The sequence below is a fragment of the Cygnus olor genome, chromosome 23, assembly GCF_009769625.2.
Source record: "Cygnus olor isolate bCygOlo1 chromosome 23, bCygOlo1.pri.v2, whole genome shotgun sequence".
In the NCBI taxonomy this organism is placed as follows: domain Eukaryota; kingdom Metazoa; phylum Chordata; class Aves; order Anseriformes; family Anatidae; genus Cygnus; species Cygnus olor.
The window spans coordinates 4394143-4414005 of NC_049191.1; the positions used below are offsets into that span (position 1 = coordinate 4394143).

Genomic DNA, 19863 nt, shown 5'->3' on the forward strand with positions numbered 1-19863 from the left:
AGGAAGCATTTGGAAGGAGCCTGGAATTTTGCATCTGTGGCACCGGGGACAGCCAAGGCTCTGAGTGTGGGTAGTTAAGCATGGCTGGGAACTTAAAAAGATGGGTTTACTTTTTTTTGGAAGGGGAGAACTTAGGAAAGGAGGCACCTGAGAAGGGGGCGGCTGCTTGCTGAGCTGATGCTGGGCTGAGCCATGAGCCCCAGACCAAGCACAGCACGGAGCAAACACCCTAAAACCCTCTTTTAGGGAAAACAAACGTGGCCTGGAGATTTACCCTTAATAAGATTTAATCCACACATTTAAGCTTCCCTTTGGATGAGGCGTATTGTCTGCACACCCCGCATTCCCAGCCTTCCAGCTACGTGGGAAACTCCCCAGATTTGATACCTGGCTGGTGAAACACCAGCTGAGGCTGGGTGCTTTAAAGGCAGCGGGTGCCGTGAGCCAAAATTGATTTTAGCACCTACTTCTCACGTGCCCCCTTGGAGATCCCAACCCCCAAACCTTCCCCGGTGCTCGTAACTGCAGCGGGAGCATGAGGTGAGATTTGGGGGGGTGGCTCCGCGCGGGGCCCCCACCCCGAATGGTGCTGGGGGTGGACGTGGGGCTGAGCAGGCAGCGAGCCCGGGCAGCTTGGAGCCAGGCCGTCCTTGGGGCTTGTGGACCCGTGCCCTCGAGACAAGGACGGGTGCTCCATCGGGGCAATGGTGGTGTCTCCTTGGGGGGGAAAAGGGCTCCCCGGCTCCCCCACGTGCCCATGAATTCCCCGCTGCCCTCACCGGGCATGGGACAGGAGTCGCTGTCCCCTGGCACAGCCAGGTCCCCGTGTGCCCGCTGGGGCGAGCAGGGGGCTCTGGGCTTCTTCCCCCATCATCTGACATCATGTTACGCCCCTAAAATGGAGCCCCTGGGCTGCAGCCTTTCCCCTGCAGCACTGGCAGAGGTTCCCCCAGCTCCATTTTCCCCCCGTGGGGCTCCCCGAGCTGCCCAGGCACCAGCTCCCCGCTGCCCGGCCACCAAGCCCCGTGCCAGGTCCCCAGCTCCCAGCAGGGCTGGAAGCCTCCGGGCTGCCCCCGAGCCATTCCGACCCCAATCCGTGGTGAGACAGGGACGGGAATTTGGGGACGATCCCGGCTCCACGCTGGGCTCTGACCCTCGAATTCAGAGCCCAGCGAGGCGAGACAGAGAGCCCCATGGCAAACAGCCCTCAGGAGGTGTTTTTGTTCCAGGGAAACGTGCTTTCTGCGGGCGAGAGCATCCAGACCTGGGGATCGATCTGTCCACACGTCCAGAAACTCCATCCAGAAGCTCGGGGTGGGCCGAGCTTGCCGAGGTAAATCATCCTCCGAGGCAGGGCGGCTGGGATTTCGGCAGGGTTTGGGTTTTGCCCTGCCCTGGGCCGTGCTGGATGCGGCGCTTCCCTCCCGAGAAGGGAGCCCGTGCAGCACTGCCAGGTGGCCAGAAAATGTGCTCCGGCCCCAAAGCTGGCTGCCTGTCAGCGCCGGATGAATTATCCGCGAAAACCTCTCGCGGCTCGCGCAAAACAAGGTAATTATTCAGCAGGCCGGGGACACGGAGGGAGCCAGGATGTGGAAATATTATCTGTGAGCGATTCGCAGGGAACCACAGGCGGAGTCAGGGGGCAGCAGCTGGATGCAAGTCGGTTTGGCAACTTCTGGGGTGCGTTCCCGGGGGCTGTGGCGAGCTCCCTGCACCTCCTACGCCGGGTGCGTGGACGGGGGGACCCATGTGGCAGAGCCACGTTGGTTTTGGGGTGACAACCACTGCGATTTGGGCCAGGAAAGGTCGCTTTTTGCTACAGAAACGAGCATTTCGGTTGCCTCCAGTAAGAGCAGAGCAGTCTGTTGGCCTCCAGGAGACGGTGAGCGAGAAGCTGCTGGCGAGGCGATCCTGGCAAACCACGGAGGCAGGGCCTTTCTAAACGACTCTTCTTACCCTTCCTTCGGTAGCAGCCTCACAAACACTCGTCCTTAGCCAAATGCTTCTCCCTTGGCTGCCGTGGCTGCTCTGGCAGGTTTGTTGCTCACATTCTCAAACGAACCGTTCCCTTTCCGCAGCTCCAGAGACTTGCAACCCCCGACTTCTTTTTTTTTTTTTTTTTTTCTCGGAGGTTTTCACTTCTTGCAACAAGCTGCTCGTGGCGTTTACGTTTTCCAGGTGCGCTGTCAGACCCCGGGGAGCCGGGCGGCCCCGGTTCCTCCACCTCCGCCCCGTTTCCCTCAGAAACCCTCCGAGCATCCCAGCCCCTGGGCGACGCGGAGGGTTTTTGTTTGAAGCTCCCCGGCCGCCTCTGCCGAGCTCCGCTCTGCCTTCTGCTTCCACCGCCTGCTATTTCCCCATCACCGCCGCGCATCCAGCGCAACGCAACGAATTTCATGAAATTAAGTATTTCTCCTACACACGGCATATTTGCCCGGTGATTATAACTAGTCCCCGAGGTAGCCAAGCACAGCAGAATTTCAGTTTAATATGCACACCCACGCAGCCTCGCTAAAAACCCAAGGCACTCCCCCGGTCCTGCTCGGGAAGCGCTGAGCGCCGCGGTGAGCAGCTCGGGTTTCAGCTCCACCACTTGCACAAGCTAGGACTGGGAATAGTCTGTAATCTGCTGTGAGGAGGGGGGCAAAAAAAAAAAAAAAAAGAGGAAAAAGAAGGTGGGGAAGTAAGTTTCCGAAAGATTTCAAGGTATCCCCAGCGGCCCGAGAGCAAGCAGGGTTTAAGAACGCAGGAATGTCAGGCAAGGCAGGCACAGAAGCAGCGGCTGCGGGTTTGTTAACGCAGCCACGACTCCCCGCTCGCTTTGTCTTGGACTCGCAGCGAACTTTTAACTCCAAAACGCGTCAGTTCCCCGGTTTGTTTGGGCGGGCAGCATGTCTGGAAGCTCGCAGCACCTGCTCCGCGTCACGCTGTAAAAACAACAACTGCTCCGCTAAAAAATAAAATAAAAAAGGAGAGAATTACCCCGTTTGCGCAGGGGATGGTTTGCAAGCGGTTTGCAGTGCTGGTCCTGCCCCGCCACCCAGACCCACCCAGACCACGCAGATCGCAGCCGGGCTCGGCTCTGCCTGGGACCAGCTGCCCTCGCGGCGGGCCAGGAATCAGGGCAGAGGAAAACAAGGCTTCCCCTTGGCTTCAGATGCTACCTCCTACCTCCTTTTCCTTTCCTTTTCCTCCTATTCTTACGTCTGACCTCTCAGACGCAGTCGGGCTGCCCTGCCTGCACTCCCCTGCCCATCCCCGGCCCCCCCGGGCTCCGCTCCCCCTTGCCCCGCTCCTCCCGCAGCCCCCCGCTCCCTTCCTTCCTCCAGCCCTGCTCCTCCTTCCCCCCCGCAGCCGCTCGCTGCCTCGTGCCCCTCGCCCTGCGCTCCCCGAGGCAGGACGGGCAGTTACGGGGCTCGGTGTGACCCCGATTCCTTTTGGCCCTGGCCTGGCTTTGGGCCAGCACGGGGCCCTGCGCTTGGCACAGCGGGGATCGAGCACAGCCTGGAGCAAGGCCGTGGCCAGGGCCAGAACCCTGGATGGGACCAGGACCAAGCCCCTGGAAAGGACCAGGGCCAGGCACACGGATGGGACCAGGACCTTGTCCTTGACCCAAGTCCCTGCCCTTGGACCAGGACCAGGACCCTGGACAGGACTAGGGCTATGGCCCTGGGTAGAACCAGACCCCTGGACAGGGACAGGACCAGACCCCTGGACAGGACGAGGACCCGGGTCGAGTCCCTGGACAGGACCAGGACCAGGCCCCTGCACAGGCTGAAGCCCCTTCCCTTGGCCCCAGCCCCTGCTCCTGGCCCAACGTGGATCAAACCCGACCTGGAGCGTGCCCCTGGACAGGCCCAGGACCCGGACCAAGTGCCTGGACGGGACCAAGCCCCATTCCTTGGCGCACCACGGATCGAACCCCACTTGGAGGGTGCCCCCGGACAGGGCCAGGCCCAGGCCCCTTCCCTCAGCCCCTTCCCTCAGACCCTGCCCCAGGACAGCCCCAGGACAGCCCCAGGACCCTGCCCTTGGCCCTGCCCCAGGCCCTAGACAGCCCCAAGCCCCCTCCCTCTGCCCAAGCCCCTGCCCCCTGCCCTTGGCCTTGGCCCTTCCCCATCCCCTGCCCTGCCCCCCCCGCCCCGCTTCCGGGTCCCCCTTCCTCCGCCCCCCGCCCCACCCCGCCGCGTTCTCGCGAGACCTCCCTGCCTCTCCCCGCGCGCCCCCGGGGCCGCGTCACGCGCGGGGCCGTTGCATCACCGCCGCGCGCCCTCTGTGACGTCAGCGCTCCCCCCCCCCAACGACCATCGCGGAGGGGAAAGGGCGGGGGCCGCCCCGCCCCGCCCTCCCCGCGGAGCGACGGGCGCGCCGGCCAATGAGAAGCGGCGGCGGCGCGAGCGATGGGGGAGGCGGCCAATGGGAGGGGAGGAACGGGCGGAGGGGGCGGGGCGGAGAGGAGGGGCGTTAGGGGCGGGCGGCCGCGGCGGGTTGGGCTGCGCCTGTCAGCGCGGCGGCGGGATGGCGGCGCTGTACGCCTGCACTAAGTGCCACCAGCGCTTCCCCTTCGAGGCGCTCAGCCAGGGCCAGCAGCTCTGCAAGGTGCGGCGGGGCGGGGGGCGAGGGAAAGGGGGGCTGTGAGGGAGGTCTGTGAGGGAAAGGGGGGGCTGTGAGGGAAGGGGGGGGCTGTGAGGGAAGGGGGGGGGGGCTCTGAGGGAAAAGGAGGGGGTTCCTGAGGGAAAGGGGGGGGGCTGTGAGGGAAAATGGAGGGTTCTCTGAGGGAAAGGGGGGGCTTTGAAGGAGGTCTCTGAGGGAAAGGGGGGGTTGTGAGGGAATGGGGAGGTCAGGGAAAGAGGGGGGGGTCCTGAGGGAAAATGGGGGGGTTCCTAACGGAAAAGAGGGGGCTATGAGGGAAAGGGGGGGGGCTCTGAGGGAAAATAGAGGGTCATCTGAGGGAAAAGGGGGGCTTTGAAGGAGGTCTCTGAGGGAAAGGGGGGGCTGTGAGGGAATGGTGGGGTTAGGGAAGGGGGGGGGTTCCTGAGGGAAAAGGGGGGGCTATGAGGGAAAGGGGGGGCTATGAGGGAAATTCGGGTCAGGGAAAGGGGGGGCTCTTAGGTAAAGGTGAGGGTCCTCTGAGGGAAAGTGGGGGGCTTACTGAGGGAAGGGGGGGCATCTTGAGGGAAAGTGGGGGGGGGGGGGGGGGGGGGGTCCTGAGGTAAAGATGAGGAAAAGGGAGGGGTTTCTGCTAAGTGAGGGGTTTTCTGAGGAAAAGTGGGGGGTTCCTGAGAGGAAGGGGGGGGGGGCCTTGAGGGAAAAGGGGGGTTCTCTGAGGGAAAGGAGGGGGGCTCAGAGGGAAGGTTAGGGGGCTTTCTGAGGTAAAGGTGGGGGTCCCCTATGGGAAAGGGGGGGAGCTCTGAGGGAAGATGGGGGGATCTTGAGAGAAAGTGGGCAGGGGGGCTGTGAGGGAAGGTGAGGAGGCCTCTGGGAGAATGGGGGGGGGGGGACTCTGAGATAAAGGTAGGGAACCTCTGAAGGAAAGTGTTTGGGGGGCTCTTAGGTAAAGGGAGGGGCTCTGAGGAAAAGGTGGGGTTCTCTGAGAGAAAGTGAGGGGGGGCTCTGAAGGAAGGTGAGGGGCTGTGTGAGGCAGGGCTGCTGGGGGGGGGTTGGGGCCTGGGGGCACTTGGAGGGACTGAGGGTAGCTGAGGGGGCTGCTGATGGGGAGGTCTTGGGGGTGTCTGGGGCCTTGGGGGGGGGCTTTTGGGGTTCATCAGGGAGCTGTGTGTAAGGGGGGGTTCCAAGGTACGGGGGGAGGATCTGGGGGCATCTCGAGGGAGTTCTTCAGGTATTGAAGGAGGGAGGTGGGTCTGGGGGGGCAGCGGGTGGGGGAGATGAGGATGAGGCAGGGCATGGAGCAGCCTGGGGGTGCTGATGGGGCCAAGCAGGGGGGCGTGGGGAGAGGAGAGCTGGGCTGGAGGCGCTGTGGGCCCGGGAAGCTCGCGGAGGGAGGGCAGGGGTGTGAATAGCTGCGGCAGGACGGGCCCTGCCCCGGAAGGTGAGGCCTTACTGTGACCCTTGTGTGGGTGTCGGGCACGGCTCAGCCCTCGGGGTGAGTCTGGGTTTACTCCGGGATCACCTGTGCCACCGTCTGTTCCTGTCACCCTGCTCCCGGCCCTCGTAGGAGCAGCACGGGGAGGAAATGTTTGGGGTTTGACAAGTGCCTGTGGCGGGGCGGAGGCCAGCAGGTGACCTGGGGTTTGGGGAAGGGCGCGCTGCCCCTCACCGACCGCTTCTCTTGTGGCAGGAGTGCCGCATCGCGCACCCCATCGTGAAGTGCACATACTGCAGGACCGAGTTCCAGCAGGAAAGGTAAGCGTGGCCGCGCCGGGGAGGCCGAGGTTTGCCTTGCAACGGAACCATAATGTTTGCACACCTCCGTGACCGAGCCCGATTGTTGCTCTGGAAGGCGTGGGAGACCTTTGGTCATCTTCGCAGGTCTGTTGGGCGAGTCAGCGTGCCTGCGCAGTGCCCTTAGATCTGTACCTCTCCCTTGGATTTTTGTTTTGGTCAGCGCTCAGCTGCGTCACCCACTGAAGGCTCTGGGTACACCTGCCCATGAGTTTTCTCCTACCTGATTTCTGGTACCCCAAAATTATTCCTTAATATGCTTCCTGTGCTTCTGCCCTTGTGCGTTTTTACGAGTTACAGAGGAAGGATAGGTAAACCCAGGATGTGATGAGCACAAAGTGTGTGGGCGTTGTGTGGGGTGTTCTTCCCTGTGTTGTTGGACAAATCGCCTCTGTGCTGACCTGTCTTCACCTCGTAACTGAGCGCAGACCTCCTGCAGAAGTGGCGCTGTCGCTGCTGAATCGTGCCTGCCGCCAATTAGCTGGCGATCAGACGCCTGTGTTTGTAAGGACAAAAAACTGGCGTCATCTGGGGATGCCTTAATTAAAAGATACCTCCTAGTAAGCCCACTTTTTGCCAAATTATCCTCGACCAGATGGGGATAGGAAGCGCACTGGTATCGGAGTCCCCAGTGAAGATGAATGCAGTCTCGTCACTGGAGAGGGAGCCTGCGGGGGGATCCTAACCACGGAGGTTTAGTGTTCTTGGGGGAAGTGCTAATAAAATGATCTGTCCTTCTTCCCAGCAAAACCAACACGATATGCAAGAAGTGTGCTCAGAACGTGAAGCTCTACGGCACAGTAAGTGAGCGGGGCCCGTTCGCCCCTGCCTCTTTTCCTTTCATCTTTCTTGTCTTTACCCTGCTGGATCCCAGAGCAGTTTATGGGCTGGCTCTGTTGTGATAGCGTGACTGATCAATAATACGCAGGTCCCTCAAGCGTGAAGCTTTTACCTTTCTCTTCTCTTAGTATGGAAAAGAGCAGCCTTGCATCATTTTAGACCGGGAAATGAACTACTGGAGATCCAGTAGGAACAAGAACATGGTTATACAAACTGAGACTGCCACAGGAAGCAGGGATAAATCCGTTTTCCTGCTTTTCTGAAAGCTGAAGCAGAGATTTAGATTGTTTCTATTTTGGTGATAAATATTTCTGAAGATTTCATAGCGCTTGATAAATGGTCGAGGTGTCACGGCTAAACACGCTTAGCTAGAGACCAGGGGCCCAAATGCAGTTATGTCTCCTGGCTCGGCATTACAGCTAGATTGGTATGGGGAAATAAATGTTCTGAAGTGCCGGGGAGAAGGGGAAGGAGCGATGTGTTAATGTCGTTAGAAGGCGCTACAATATCGGTTGGTCTTGTTCCTTAAAGCCCAAACCCTGCCAGTACTGCAACATAATCGCAGCGTTCATTGGAAACAAGTGCCAGCGCTGCACGAACTCCGAAAAGAAGTACGGACCGCCGCACTCCTGCGAGCAGTGCAAGCAGCAGTGTGCGTTTGACAGGAAGGATGACAGAAAGAAGGTCGGTATCTGTAAAAGGAGCCTGAGGAGGTAACGAGGCTGCTCGCAGCGACTGTCCGCTCTTTCGAGTGTTCCCTAGCTTTTCTGAAGGGGGTGCCTCTTGATTGTGGAATAGTTTCTGGAGTTGGGCTTTGCTGTGGGAGCTGGTTTTGGAGCTTTGTAACCTTTGAGTCCCTCTGCTCCTTTGCCAGGTCTGCTGGGCAGGATCTCTTGAATTTGGCCGGAGGGTAGGTGAGGTGGCAAAGGAGGAGAAAGGGGCCTCTGAGTGAAACGCGAGGTGCCTGCTGGGGGAGAGGGATGGGGAACAGTATTGGTGCCATTTACCTGCCCTGATGAGCGGGTGATGTCTCACAGCCCGTAAGCAAAGCCTGAAAGGGACTGAAGTTAGCATAAGTTAGCTGCTGTTACTGAGTACTGCCTGCACCACAGCAGCCGTGCCGAATGCACTTCTTACCCTTCCTAGGCTCCCAAGGGATCCTTTTTGAGTCGCTGCTTGTTTGTGTGCGATTTTAAAGCCTGAAGGTGCTTCTTGTCTTCGCTGTGCTTCGTTTGCGGGCAGGAAGCAAGACAACACTGTCTCTCTTTCGTGCCCTCCAGGTGGATGGAAAGCTGCTCTGCTGGTTATGCACACTGTCCTATAAACGGGTCCTACAGAAGACCAAAGAGCAGTGCAAACACCTCAGCAGCTCTTCCCGAGCCAGCCTGCAAGAGAAGGAGCAGTACAGCAGGCTCAGCAGCGGCAGCCATTACAACAGGTAACCTGCACGCGCCGTTCTGTCGGGCAGGGCTTGCTCCGAGGTGAGCAAGGAGGATTCCTGGCTGCTCCTCACGCCTCGGTGCCCTTCCTGAAGTGACTGGGAGCAGTGCCTTGGCCTCGGGACCGTGGAACGGTGATGAATTCGGGCAGGTTTCTGCTGTTTGGGGGAATCTGGCTAAGTCAGACATCGCTGTTTTGCAAACACCATTGTTCTGGTGTAGGCTCGTAGTCCGCCGGTGCTGCTTAGCGATTCGACTTGCTGAACTTGTGTACAATTAAAGCAAAATTGCGTTTGTAAAACTTGATTGAAATGCAGATTTGAAGCATGAGTTCCTCACCTACCTACTGATCTGGCTGACGCGTTGTTTTCTGTTTATTTTTAGTCTCCAGCTGCTCTTCAAGGAATGATTTTTTTTATTGTTCTTTTTTGTGCTAGGAAACCTTGTCTCAATAGGCTCAAAGTGGGTGGGAATATTTATCTGCTCCTCTGTCTTTGACTGCAAATCATCCAGGTTCTGACATACGATTTCCTCGTTTTTCTAGCCAGAAAACCTTATCCACCTCTTCTATTCAGAATGAAATCCCAAAGAAGAAAGCCAAGTTTGATGCCATATCTGCCAACGGTGACAGGTGAGCCTGCTACATGGGGAAATTGCGGGTGGGCGGTCAGGCTAAGTTTTATGTAGGAGAGTTGCGTGCGGATGGCAGGAAGCTTTATGCTAGAGCAGGGATCTCGGGCTCTGGGACCTAAAGGGGCTGCGTTAGCAGCTTTCCAGAACCCAGCAGGGCAGCGTTACTTGGCCTTTAGACATAGACTGGAAAAAGAAAGGAATGCCTGGTACCTGTACCTGCTAGAACAGGAGCTGCTTGTTGGCTGAGCTCACCACGAGTTACAAAAACTGCAGCCAGCTCAGCTGCATCCTCTCCCTGCAGTTACAGGGAAGGGGTGGCTGCCGGCTACGCTGCGGAGCTGTGCAGTTTTTGTGCTTTCTGGGCTGTCAGACTGCTCTGCAGGGAGATGGCCACGGAGGAGAGGATCAAAAGCCACCTCCCGTTTCCCCTCCTGCCTTCGGGGGGAGGGCCAAGCAATCAAACAGCTTTGCTCGACGCAGCCGGTCCCGTTCTGCTGCCACAGTTTGTGCTGGATTACGCTGGCTGCGTGCGCGGCAGAACGGGAGTCACTAGCAGAAACAGGAGATTGAGATGGATTTTTTTTATTTTTTGATGGTCTTGTACATGCATATTTTCATTCCTCCCTTTCCTCTCTGATTCTCAGCGTTCCTTCCTCTCCTGAGATGCTTTGTCCCCCTATCCAGAGTGCCCCGTCCACGTTGGCGCAGGGGGCTGCTTCCCACCCGAGTCTCGGTGCCCACCATTGTCCTGTTTCTCAAGGCACTGACATCCTGAAGTGAGATCACCTCTCGTTTTCTCCCCCCTGTTGCCCTCCCTCCCTGGGAACTGTCTCAGACCTGGAAACTGCCCCTCTCGGTGGATCTCCTTCCAAACAGCAGTGAACTGGGAGCGCGGACCAGAGCGTAGGCTTTTTAGTGCCAAAGGGGTCGTTACAGCAACTGGTAATTAATTGCTGCCTGCCTGCCTTGAAGGTCTCTTCAAGATCACATCACCTCTCCTGTAGATACGGTTAACGTCTGGGCAATGTTTGTTAGTAGATGAAATGCTGCTATGGGAAAGAGGATTTCAGTAATTTTATAGGGCAGCGATTCCCACAAAGTGGTCTACAAGACCGCTCGGCACTTGAACGGTATTTCTGTTAAAATCGGAAGAAATTAAGGGCTGACTGTGGCTTGGGAGCTGAGCACGGTGTGTTGAGGAGTCACCTGGCTGCCCTTAATGCCGGGGGAGCCGGAGGAGAGCCTGGAGACGGGTCTCTGCACCAGATCTCTGCCCATCGGCATTGCTTTCCCTCTGGAACCCCGTTTTGCCCCTGCTCCCTGGGCTGCAGGAGGGTACGAGGTGCTTTTATCTGCTCGTTAAAGCCTGGGCTGAGGCCCAACAACTCCTTGCAGCACCACTGCTGGTGTGGACGTACCCGAGAAGCAAAAAGTCTAGTTGCTAGCCATTCGCCTGCAAAGCAGGAGCGGTCGTTAGAGGAGTCAGATGCCTTTATTTCTGTTGCTCTCACGTCAGGCGTTGTCAGTCCGGCTCCTGCCAAGGCTGTGGTCTCTGCCACGGGCTCTTGATGAGTCCCAGTAACGAACCGTGGGCAATTTTAGCAGCTCCTGAAGGGCTCCAGCAACGCGCCGTGGAAAAGGCGAGCTGCAGCTGCCTTAAATAGACACAGGGCTGCGTTTCCTGAGCGGAATGATAATGGTGCTTCGTTAAGTGTGATTGTGGAGCTGCTGAGGAGGAACCCCCCCCCAAAGCCTCCCCTCTTCCACCCTTTTCTGTAAAGCACCTCAGAGTCAGCCTGGGTCAGGGCCTGCGGCGGGGGCACGAGGGTTTTTGTCAGCAGGGTGGTACCCGAGGGGCTCCTCCTCGCTGGGTGAGCTCCGAGAGGAGGTAACGGCGGTGACCCTACTGCGCGGCGAGCAGCTCTCCCCGGCAGCAGCTCCCAGCACAGCTTGCAGCACCCCTTGCCTCACAAACCCCGCGCTCCTGCCAGCACCCTGGGCTCTCCGGTGTGCCCCAGCACCCCGGCTGGGCCTGGGCCTCCTCAGCCCCTTCTGCCAGGGCTTCCTTGGGTAAAAAGATTCTCATTTGCATGGAAACGTCCTGGCTTCTGCTGAAAGCGCTAGGATTTGGGCTGAACTGCTCCTGCTTTCGCTGGTGTTAGGGGAAGTGGGAGCTCAGTGCCGGTTCCTGTGGGTTTGGATGGATTTTTGGGAACAGGGAGCGTTTTTATTGCGGGCTTGGTCAGCCTGCTTTGTGCCTGTTTACGGCAGCCTGACTTAAGCAGCAAAATCTTTAAGCCTGGCTTTTATTTTGCCTAATTTCAGTCCTTTAACAGGTGTCGAGTTTAAGGCAGTCATTTTGGTTTCTGTTCCACTCACTGGAGGGGCAGGTGTCTCTGGAAGAGCTCCGTTTTTAACAGTCTCCACTGCAAGCAGCGGTAGCTCACCGAGTCATTGGCGGGATGAATTTGAGGCTGCTCGGACTCACAGAGCCCACGCCTCTCTGACCAGGGGCACAGCCCCTGGGGATGGAGCTCACTTGTAGGGAGGATGTGTTGGGTGGTGGTGGTTTGGTTTGCTTGCTGTTTTTTATTCTTAATCTGCTAAAGGAACGATGTGTATCTGTCATTTTTCCTTCTAATTTTGGAGCCTCAGGCTTCCTTAATACGAAGTTAAAGACAGAAGCCTTTCATTATTGATTTGTCACCCTAAAAAAAAAAAAAGGGGGGGGGAAGAGAAAGCCGCATTAATTTGCCCGCTGACGCTTTTGAGGGAGGATTTTGCAGCAGCTGGACAGCAAAAAACCTGCCTGTGCTCCACGTCCTCAGCAGGAGGATCCGTGGAGGCCCCCGAAGCTCGGGTTCCAGCCCCGTGCTGCTCCGCAGAGGGCTGGTGGCCCTCCTGTCCCTTCTCCCCGCTGGGTGGCAGGGCCGCGCTCGCCTCCTGGCTCCGCGGCTGCTCGCAACGGGAGCTGCCAGGGAGCCGATGATTCCTGCCCGAGCTGCTTGGGGAAATGGAGCATCTCCCCGCTCTGCTCCTCACCCCAGGACACAGCAGGAGGGAAGCCTGCCCGGGCAAGGCAGCGGTGCAAGCCAGAGTTTGTTTTAACCAGTAGAATTCAGCGAGGAAGACTTTATTATATTTTTTTGCCTGTGCGGAGGCTGCTTTTTCTTTTTTTCCTCCTTCCTTTCTCTCCTCCCCAGCATATTTGCGCTGAGTGGGAAATTAAAGCTACTGCTAGCAACGGAGAGGTGCCGGCGCACCCACCAGCACGTTGCAGAGCCTCCGCTCTGGGGAACTTGTACTCGGGAACAGCTTTAAAATGGAGGTGCTCTCCTCTAGCACGCGTGTTTGAACCTCTTCCGTGCCCGAGGGCTGCCCAGTGTGACGAGGCAGTGCTAAACCCCGCGTCCCCGGGGAGCTGCCGTGACTTGGGGTGGGCTTTTCTGTCAGCGTGCTGCAAACATGCACGGTGCTTCCGCTGTGCTCTGACTTTTCCTGTGCCAAGCTTTCTCTCCCGGTGCCGCGGGGCTGGCCTGTGGCTTTCAGGTCTGGGAAGCTTCCCTCTGTAGATTCCCATCTGCCGCCACGTCCTTGCCCTCCAGCCCGATCGCCGCAGGCTGTGCTTTTAATTAGCAGATGGATTCTTTCCAGGCTCTGGAGGAGCCCCCTGCGTGAGGTGAGCAGCCGGAACTCTCCGTTTGGGGTTTCAGGGGGCTCGGAGGCGGCGGCGTGCTTGGGAGAGGCAGCGGTGGGGGAGCTTTGTTTGGCTCCGCACCCTGCCTGCCCCGCCCGCTGCAGCTCCCAGCTCTAGAGCTGAGTGTAAGCTTCAGGACGTGTGCTGGCCTACCCGGGAGGCTTTCAGAAAATGTCCGAATTCAGGTAACCCTGGCTGTTTATCTTTATGGCAGCAGCGCTGGCTGATAACTTCAAGTCTGGCCGTTATCTTCTAGGTGAAGCTTTGTTGCCTTTTTTTATTACAGTTAAATTTTTATACAGCCATTTCAGGTGTGTGTGGCTGGGAGTGTGCTGCCCTTTTAGCACCCAGAGATAAAAATCAAGCTTAGCATTACAGCGGTGAGGAACAGAAGGCAGGCAGAGATCAGGTGAGCTCCCTGGGCCTGTGGCTGCAGCTTATCATATCTTGTGATCTGCTGGAGCGCGGCACTGGGGGTGGCTGCCTAGATCCTGGGTGTCTTGGAGGAGGATGCGTGGATTACCTTTGCAGGAAGGTGACTGATGTCCGGATACGTTTTCAGCTGGTTGCTTGAGTTCAGAATAGCTGGCTGATGAGCAGTGCCCTCGGCGCTTTGTCTGTCTTCCTGAAGAGCCCTTCCTGCTCTGAAGCTGTAACGAAGCTTCTTCCTACGTTGCTGTGTCATGGTGGAACCGAAATACTAAAGTCCAGCGTGTCTTTTTCCCCTTTTCCCTGCTGAGGACAGGGCTGACTTTAATCTAGGTGTCTCCTTTGGCTTTGTTTGTTTAACTCGGGGGTTATTTGTGTCTCTTTCATGTTCCCTCCTTGCCAGAATGTTTGTTTACATTGAGTGCCGAGCTTTGCTGTACATCCAAGGACTGCCTGTGAGCGAAGAGAGTTCCTAAGTGGTTGCGTAAAGTTTCACGAGCTCTCTGATTGCTGGCCTCAGCTCTTTGGTTTGAAAACGGATCATTACAGCTTGATTGCTGGAGATGCTGGCTGGTGTTCACCCCCAGCAGTCCTGTGTCCCTGCTGATCGTGCAATAACACAACTCGGGTTAATCACACGGAGCCCGTGTTGCCCAGCATCTCAGGTGCTTCCCAAATTCTCTGTGGGATCCAGGGCAGGGATCCAGGTAGCGCCTCCAGACCCTGTGTGCTTGGGGGGCACAACACGTCATAAACGATTCCCGTTCTCCCCCGAGTGCCGCCTGTGTGGGATTTCCCCTGCCTCGGTGAGGAGAAGGGGTCGTGATGAGAGTCCTGCCCTGTTCTTTGCTGCAGCTTCTCTCCGGACCTCGCCCTGGACTCTCCCGGCACCGACCACTTCGTTATCATCGCCCAGCTGAAGGAGGAGGTGGCTACCTTAAAGAAGATGCTGCACCAGAAGGATCAGATGATTTTGGAGAAGGAGAAGAAGGTAGAGCCCTTGGCTTGCTCCCCTCCCCACAGCACGCTGACAGCTGCCGTGTTCACACAGATCACACTCCAGCAGAGTCTAGCTTTTTTTGCTGTAACCAGCAAGAGGCTTTCTGGCTGTCTCCAGGCTGCCTCCTTTCTGAAGTTAGAGGCTTTCAGGACCCACCTGGGGGGCTCTCATTTCATAAAGGGTCACTTCCTGGCCAGCTTCAGACACCTCCATGAGGGGACAAGACAGAGAGGAAATCCCGCTGCCCTGTGCAGAATGAGAGCAGCACCCTGGGCGCTTCTGCTTCTCTGTGCAGCTCTGTGGGCCGGTTTGGGTCCTGGTGCTCTCCCCCGGCTACCCCAGCACGTTTCCCAACTCGGGTAGTCTCACACAACTTCTGCAGAGGCGTCCTCTGTGGCAGGGTGCATCCGGGGTGAAGGCGGTCATTCCTTCTTCCAGCTCATGTGCTCTCTCCTGCTTTATCTGCAGATCACAGAGCTGAAAGCCGACCTGCAGTACCAGGAGTCACAGATGAGGGCAAAGATGAACCAGATGGAGAAGACGCACAAGGAGGTCATGGAGCAGTTACAGGTGACAGCATTTTTGTTTTAATTTGCTGAGCTGCGCTGTACCTAGGAGTGACTGAGGACACTCCTGATGAGAACAACCCGTGAGCCTTTGCACAGGCAGCTCTGCTAACGCTTCTCAGCCCCGTCCTCCAGCCTCTCTGCTCTGCCCCAGCCCCGTACCACGCCGCAGTGCGCTGTAACCCCTATTTACATCCTTCTTGCTGCTCTCTGCTCGGGCTCAGGCCCTCTGCGTTGTAAAGTGCTGGGCTGTGTCCCTTGTGGACCGGCTGGGAACCATCAGACTCGTTTTACCGATTGCCAACGTTGGGTTTGAACCTGTTCCTCCAGCCTGCAGAACCTGTCAGCTCCCCGTACCGCGTAGCTCCTAACGTGATTTATGTGGCCGGTAAGCGAAGGGAACAAAGATCGAGAAACAGTCGGCAGTTCCCTTAGCGCTCTATCGCCGTAGTCCAAATAAAGAAGTCCCTGAGCTCGAGGGAACAGGGAGAGCAGGATTTTTGTCACGGCCATGGAAACACCAGGCAGACTATCAGCCTGAATACATTCTGAGCCGCTGAAGAGATCGGGTCAAAGGGGAGCTGGTTACAGGGAAGAAGTCAGCCTTAGAAATGAACTTTGCACCCTTTAATTACCCTGGGGTTTATAATGATCTAAAGCCCTAGCAATGAGAAATGGGAGGGGATAAGACAAAAGGCTCATATTCCTGCTGAGGAAACAGCCCCTCCTCCATCTGCACACACCCAAGTTAATTATTAGAGAGGAAGACAGGTTTCGGAGGCTGCAGTTGCTGTCAGAAAGCTGGTGCCCACGAGCTCCTCTGCACAAAGCACGTTCTTAAGCGACGTAAGCCTGCCTGGGGGCTGCGGGGTGTGCAGGGGGCTGGGTGTGCTCCCCACCCCGCGCGAGCAGGGCAGCGCTCTTGGTTTGTGGTTGAGGGAGCGACGACAGCCAAAGCCTTCTGCCTGTTCTGCTTTTGTGATCCTGTTTCAGCCTAGAGCTGTTTCTGTCTCGTGGCTTTGGGCCTGCAAAGAATGACTTGATGTTCTTACTCCGTTTCCGAGCAGACAGGTTTCCCTTAGCACAAACCTCCGCCTTTTGGTTGCCTCGGCAGCCCCGGCCGTGAAGCCAAGGGCTGACAGGGAGATGCCCTCCCTCCGTGCGGCGGTTTCCCGAGGCAGGGCGCGCTGCTCGCTCAGCGTGTGTCCCCGTGGAGCCTTTTGCTGTAGTTAAAAGAGGATGTCTTGTCTCGAAAGCTGCCGGACGCCTCCCAACAGCCTTAAACTTGCTCAGTTCTGAGGGCAAAGAGGAAGCGTCAGACCCATGAGCAGGTTTGCCCGCAGCCACCCTGGGTGGAGGGGGGTTCGCGTGTCTGCCGCCCGCTGCGCTGCTCTGTACTTAGCTCGGGGTGGGACCGCCCTGAACTCCTCCTCTCCGCTGTCCGAATGTTTTCCCGCAGCTGGTGCTGACTGAGGCTCTGGAAACTTTCTTCACTGCTTCCAAAATAAAAGTTCAAATCCTCCTGGTGTATTGTAGGTGCCTTGAAGTGTTCACATGGTTTTTAATGTGTTCTTGGGTTATTTTGTCTTGTCTTTGCGCGGGGGGGAAGCGGGGGTACTGTGTTCTTCCAGTCTGCAGGAGGTAGAAGCAGCTGCTTTGCCCCACGCAGCACCGGAGCGGAGGGTTTAATTCCTCTAACAACCTTTGTGTATTCAGTCACTCACCGCAAACCAGTGCAGAAGGGCTGTGGCTGGTTTTGTGCGGGTTCTGCTCCTTATCCTACCAGTATGGCACGAATTACTGTGTGGGCCAGAGGTGAGCGAGCTCAGGAGTTTGTGAAAAGGCACCAAAGAGCCTCGTTCGTAAGTTGCTGTGATTTTTAATTCGGTCCGAACCAGGGAGCCGAGCTGTTTTCTCTTGGTGCTCTGGCGGGTTCAGGAGGCTCCTTGCAGGGACGCAGGCGGCGCAGTGCTGAGCCCTGGTAAAACGTTGGCAGCGTCTCAGGAAACCGAGGGTGAAACAAAGCCGGAGAACAGAGTGAGCTGTTCCACCCTGCACACCAGTGAGGATGCAGGGTAGGAGAAGTTTGCCTTCGACTCGCTAAAACAAGAGTCAAGACGGGGCCTTGAGTCCCTAGGGTCTTTCTCCACCGCTTCTCGCGCTGTCAGACCACAGTGGCTGGCGGGAGGGAAGAGGAGGATTGAAAGCCGGTCCCAGAGACCTTGGCGAGTGTCCTTGGTTGGTTAACGCGAGTCGTGAATGTCAGATTTCACCACAGCCCCTGTAAACCTCCCGCCTGCTTGTGTTAGAGCAGCGGGATGCGAGGGGGAGGGATGGGAAGAGCCCTCTCTGGGCGGTAGGGGTGAGGTGCTGGACGTGACTCGCGCTGTGATGCTGCGCAGCAACACCTACCTCCCTTCTCATCGGATGCAGCGGTTTCTGTCCAGGCAATTCTAGGATCCCAGGAGCTAACGATGATCCCTGCCACTAAATACCCGTTTTCACTGTGTTTCCAGGCCAAGAACAGAGAACTCCTGAAGCAAGCAGCTGCCCTATCGAAGGGCAAAAAGCCTGAGAAGTCGGGAGCAATAACTTCCCCTTAAAAACCAAACCCCCGATCTGGGAGCTTTCCCCAGCATTAGCCAAGGAGTCTAGGAGGCCTGCCTGATCGCTGGAAGCCAAAACCTCAGTGTTGTCACTCTCCCACTGCTGTGGCCTCGATGGAAACGCCTGGTGTGTGTTGCCTTTCGACAGCATGCTTGAGTGTGCCTGGTTTCGATCTCTGTTGAACACCGTTCCGCATCACGGCGATCCGCGGGGAGAGGTCCCAGCAACCCCACACCCCCCCGAAGCACTGCTGACTGGAAGAAGTGTTTTCCCGACCAGTTACTACCACTGCCACCTCTTTCTATTAGCAACCGGGAACCTGCTGCGTTAGAGACTTCTCGCTGGTTTCAGACCTGCTGCTGTGAGGCAATAGCCGTGGCCAGTCGTTCCGCAGATGAGACGGGAGCTGCGTGCGGTGGGAGCTTGATTTGTCTCGGACTGTTCCCTCCTCAAAAGGAAGCCGATAAATCACCAGCCCGACAGACGTTACTGGAAGGTTGTGCCACTGCTGAGAACGGTTCGTCCATCTTCCTTTTGAAGACGCTTCCAAAGTGGGGGCTCTGTATTTATCTCGGAGGGGTTTCATTTTGTTTTTCCTTTTCTTTTTTTTTTTTCTTTTCCCGGTGTCAGCCTGGCAAAACCAACTGCTAGGTTTGGTTTTTTCCTGTTTTGTTAAGATAGCTTTTGGGTTGGGCGCCAGAGCTTGATGATACAGACACAGACCCACCTCATCCCACCCCTGGTTACTTGGTGGCCTTTGGGGCTTGGCGGGATCGAGCATCTCTTTCTCCATTTCTTTACGCGAGGAGAGCTCGAGGCTTGGCTGCTTCCTGTGCTCCCCTCAGCCCCTGGATCGAGCTCGCCCTCTTCTCCCCCTCTCCCTGCTCCCTGCCAGATGCAGAAGCAGGGGCCAGGCTGACTCCGGGAAAGCGCTTACTCAGGCAGCAACCCAAGCCAGGAAGTGTTTCTTGGGGCTCTCCGGGGACATTTCTCGCTGCTGATTAAAAGCCAGCAGAATAAAAGGGCTACGAAAGTTCCCTGCACCAGGGATGCGCTTCTCAGAAACAGCTGGAGAGCCGCAGCAGAGCCCCCAGAGCCAGCCAGGCCCCCCGGGGTGGGCTCTCCCCAGGCTCCCCACGTCTCCTGGGGGGGGACAAAAAGCACTTGGCACCGGGGGAAAGCAGCTCCGAGCTGCACGAGCGCTCCTGGGCATCGATTCAGGGCCTGCGGAAACATCTCAGGGTTCGGAGACCCGCGGGGCGGAGGAGGAGGGGACGACACCTTAGCCTGGAGGGGCGCTGACAGTAGGTGGTGGAAAGGAGAAAAGCTGCCCTTCCGAGGCAGGCCTGGCTGCTCTGTCAGGGGTTTTATTAAGCTTTTAACTAGACATTGTGAGGTTTTTTTTCTCCTTTTTTGTTGCTAAAGATGACTTTTACTCAAAGGCACTTTTTTGATGTTGGCTTCCGGCATGGAAGGAGCATGCTGCAGCATCAGACACTCTGCCACATCTTTTTTTTTTGTTCTTTTTTTGTTCTTTTTTTTTAAAGATACTTCTGATGTGAGGAAAAAAAAAAAAAGTGTTACACTTTGCCAGTGTGACAGCAGGAAAATACTCACCTAATTTTATACTTCACACGTTTTTAGAAACTGAGGTGCATTGGTGGGATTTTTTTTAAACGGGGGCTTTGCTTTTTTTGCTTCCCTCAAGCTACAGAAACAAACAGAGGGAGAAAAGCCCTGTATATACTGTTAAGGTTTTTTTTAATTGTGACAAAGTTGAGTAGCTGATAATTTGTAGTAATAACATTGTTCCTTTGTATGTTTGTAATAAGGGAGATTTTAAAAGGGTTGCTTTGATTTGTACAAAAACTCTGACAAATGTTAAAGTGTTTAAAAAAAAACAACACAAAAACTCGTCTGTGTGTGCCTGATACTTTTTATTTGCCTGAAAGAGGAAAAAAACCCACCCCCGTCCCTGCCTGGCCCTGGCTCGTCCCCTCTCGTCCCCCGCCTGCTCCAAGGGCTGCGGTGCAGCCCCGGCTCTGGTGCCGGCGCTTGCCATTGTTTGCCTCGCTCCGACTTTTGTTTCTATCTTTAAATCCTCCCAGCCCGGCCTGTTGCTAGGATCCGCGTTCCTTGGTTACATCCCGCTTCCCAGGACCGCTCTGCCTCTGTCGGAGCAGATCTCTCGGTTTTCTTCGCCAGCCACGCGACCGGAGGCAGAGCGCAGAAACCATGCGGTCCCGATAG

General features: G+C 56.9%; 2 protein-coding genes across 6 annotated transcripts; both read left to right on the top strand.

Moving 5' to 3' along the window:
• The first annotated feature begins 583 nt into the window (after positions 1 to 583).
• On the top strand, positions 584 to 2644 carry LOC121058866 (translation initiation factor IF-2-like). Of its 4 annotated transcripts, XM_040534975.1 has the most exons (3): positions 584 to 1548; positions 1848 to 2035; positions 2132 to 2644. In XM_040534975.1, exons 1-2 carry the CDS (start codon positions 584 to 586, stop codon positions 1993 to 1995), a joined length of 1113 nt encoding a protein of 370 aa, XP_040390909.1. In that variant the 3' UTR covers positions 1996 to 2035; positions 2132 to 2644. The 4 variants fall into 4 exon arrangements, 3 of the variants coding, with proteins under 3 accessions (XP_040390909.1, XP_040390908.1, XP_040390907.1); XR_005814380.1 differs by having other exon boundaries at positions 584 to 1659; positions 1848 to 2644; XM_040534974.1 differs by having other exon boundaries at positions 1848 to 2644.
• Positions 2645 to 4450: 1806 nt separating this feature from the next.
• Positions 4451 to 19176, top strand: FAM76A (family with sequence similarity 76 member A). 2 transcript variants are annotated; one of them, XM_040534977.1, is made up of 10 exons: positions 4451 to 4599; positions 6299 to 6363; positions 7148 to 7202; positions 7774 to 7926; positions 8523 to 8680; positions 9226 to 9312; positions 9959 to 10090; positions 14296 to 14431; positions 14909 to 15010; positions 17523 to 19176. In XM_040534977.1, exons 1-10 carry the CDS (start codon positions 4519 to 4521, stop codon positions 17607 to 17609), a joined length of 1056 nt encoding a protein of 351 aa, XP_040390911.1. In that variant the 5' UTR covers positions 4451 to 4518; the 3' UTR covers positions 17610 to 19176. The 2 variants fall into 2 exon arrangements, with proteins under 2 accessions (XP_040390911.1, XP_040390912.1); XM_040534978.1 differs by lacking the exon at positions 9959 to 10090 and having other exon boundaries at positions 4453 to 4599.
• Positions 19177 to 19863: the final 687 nt, after the last annotated feature.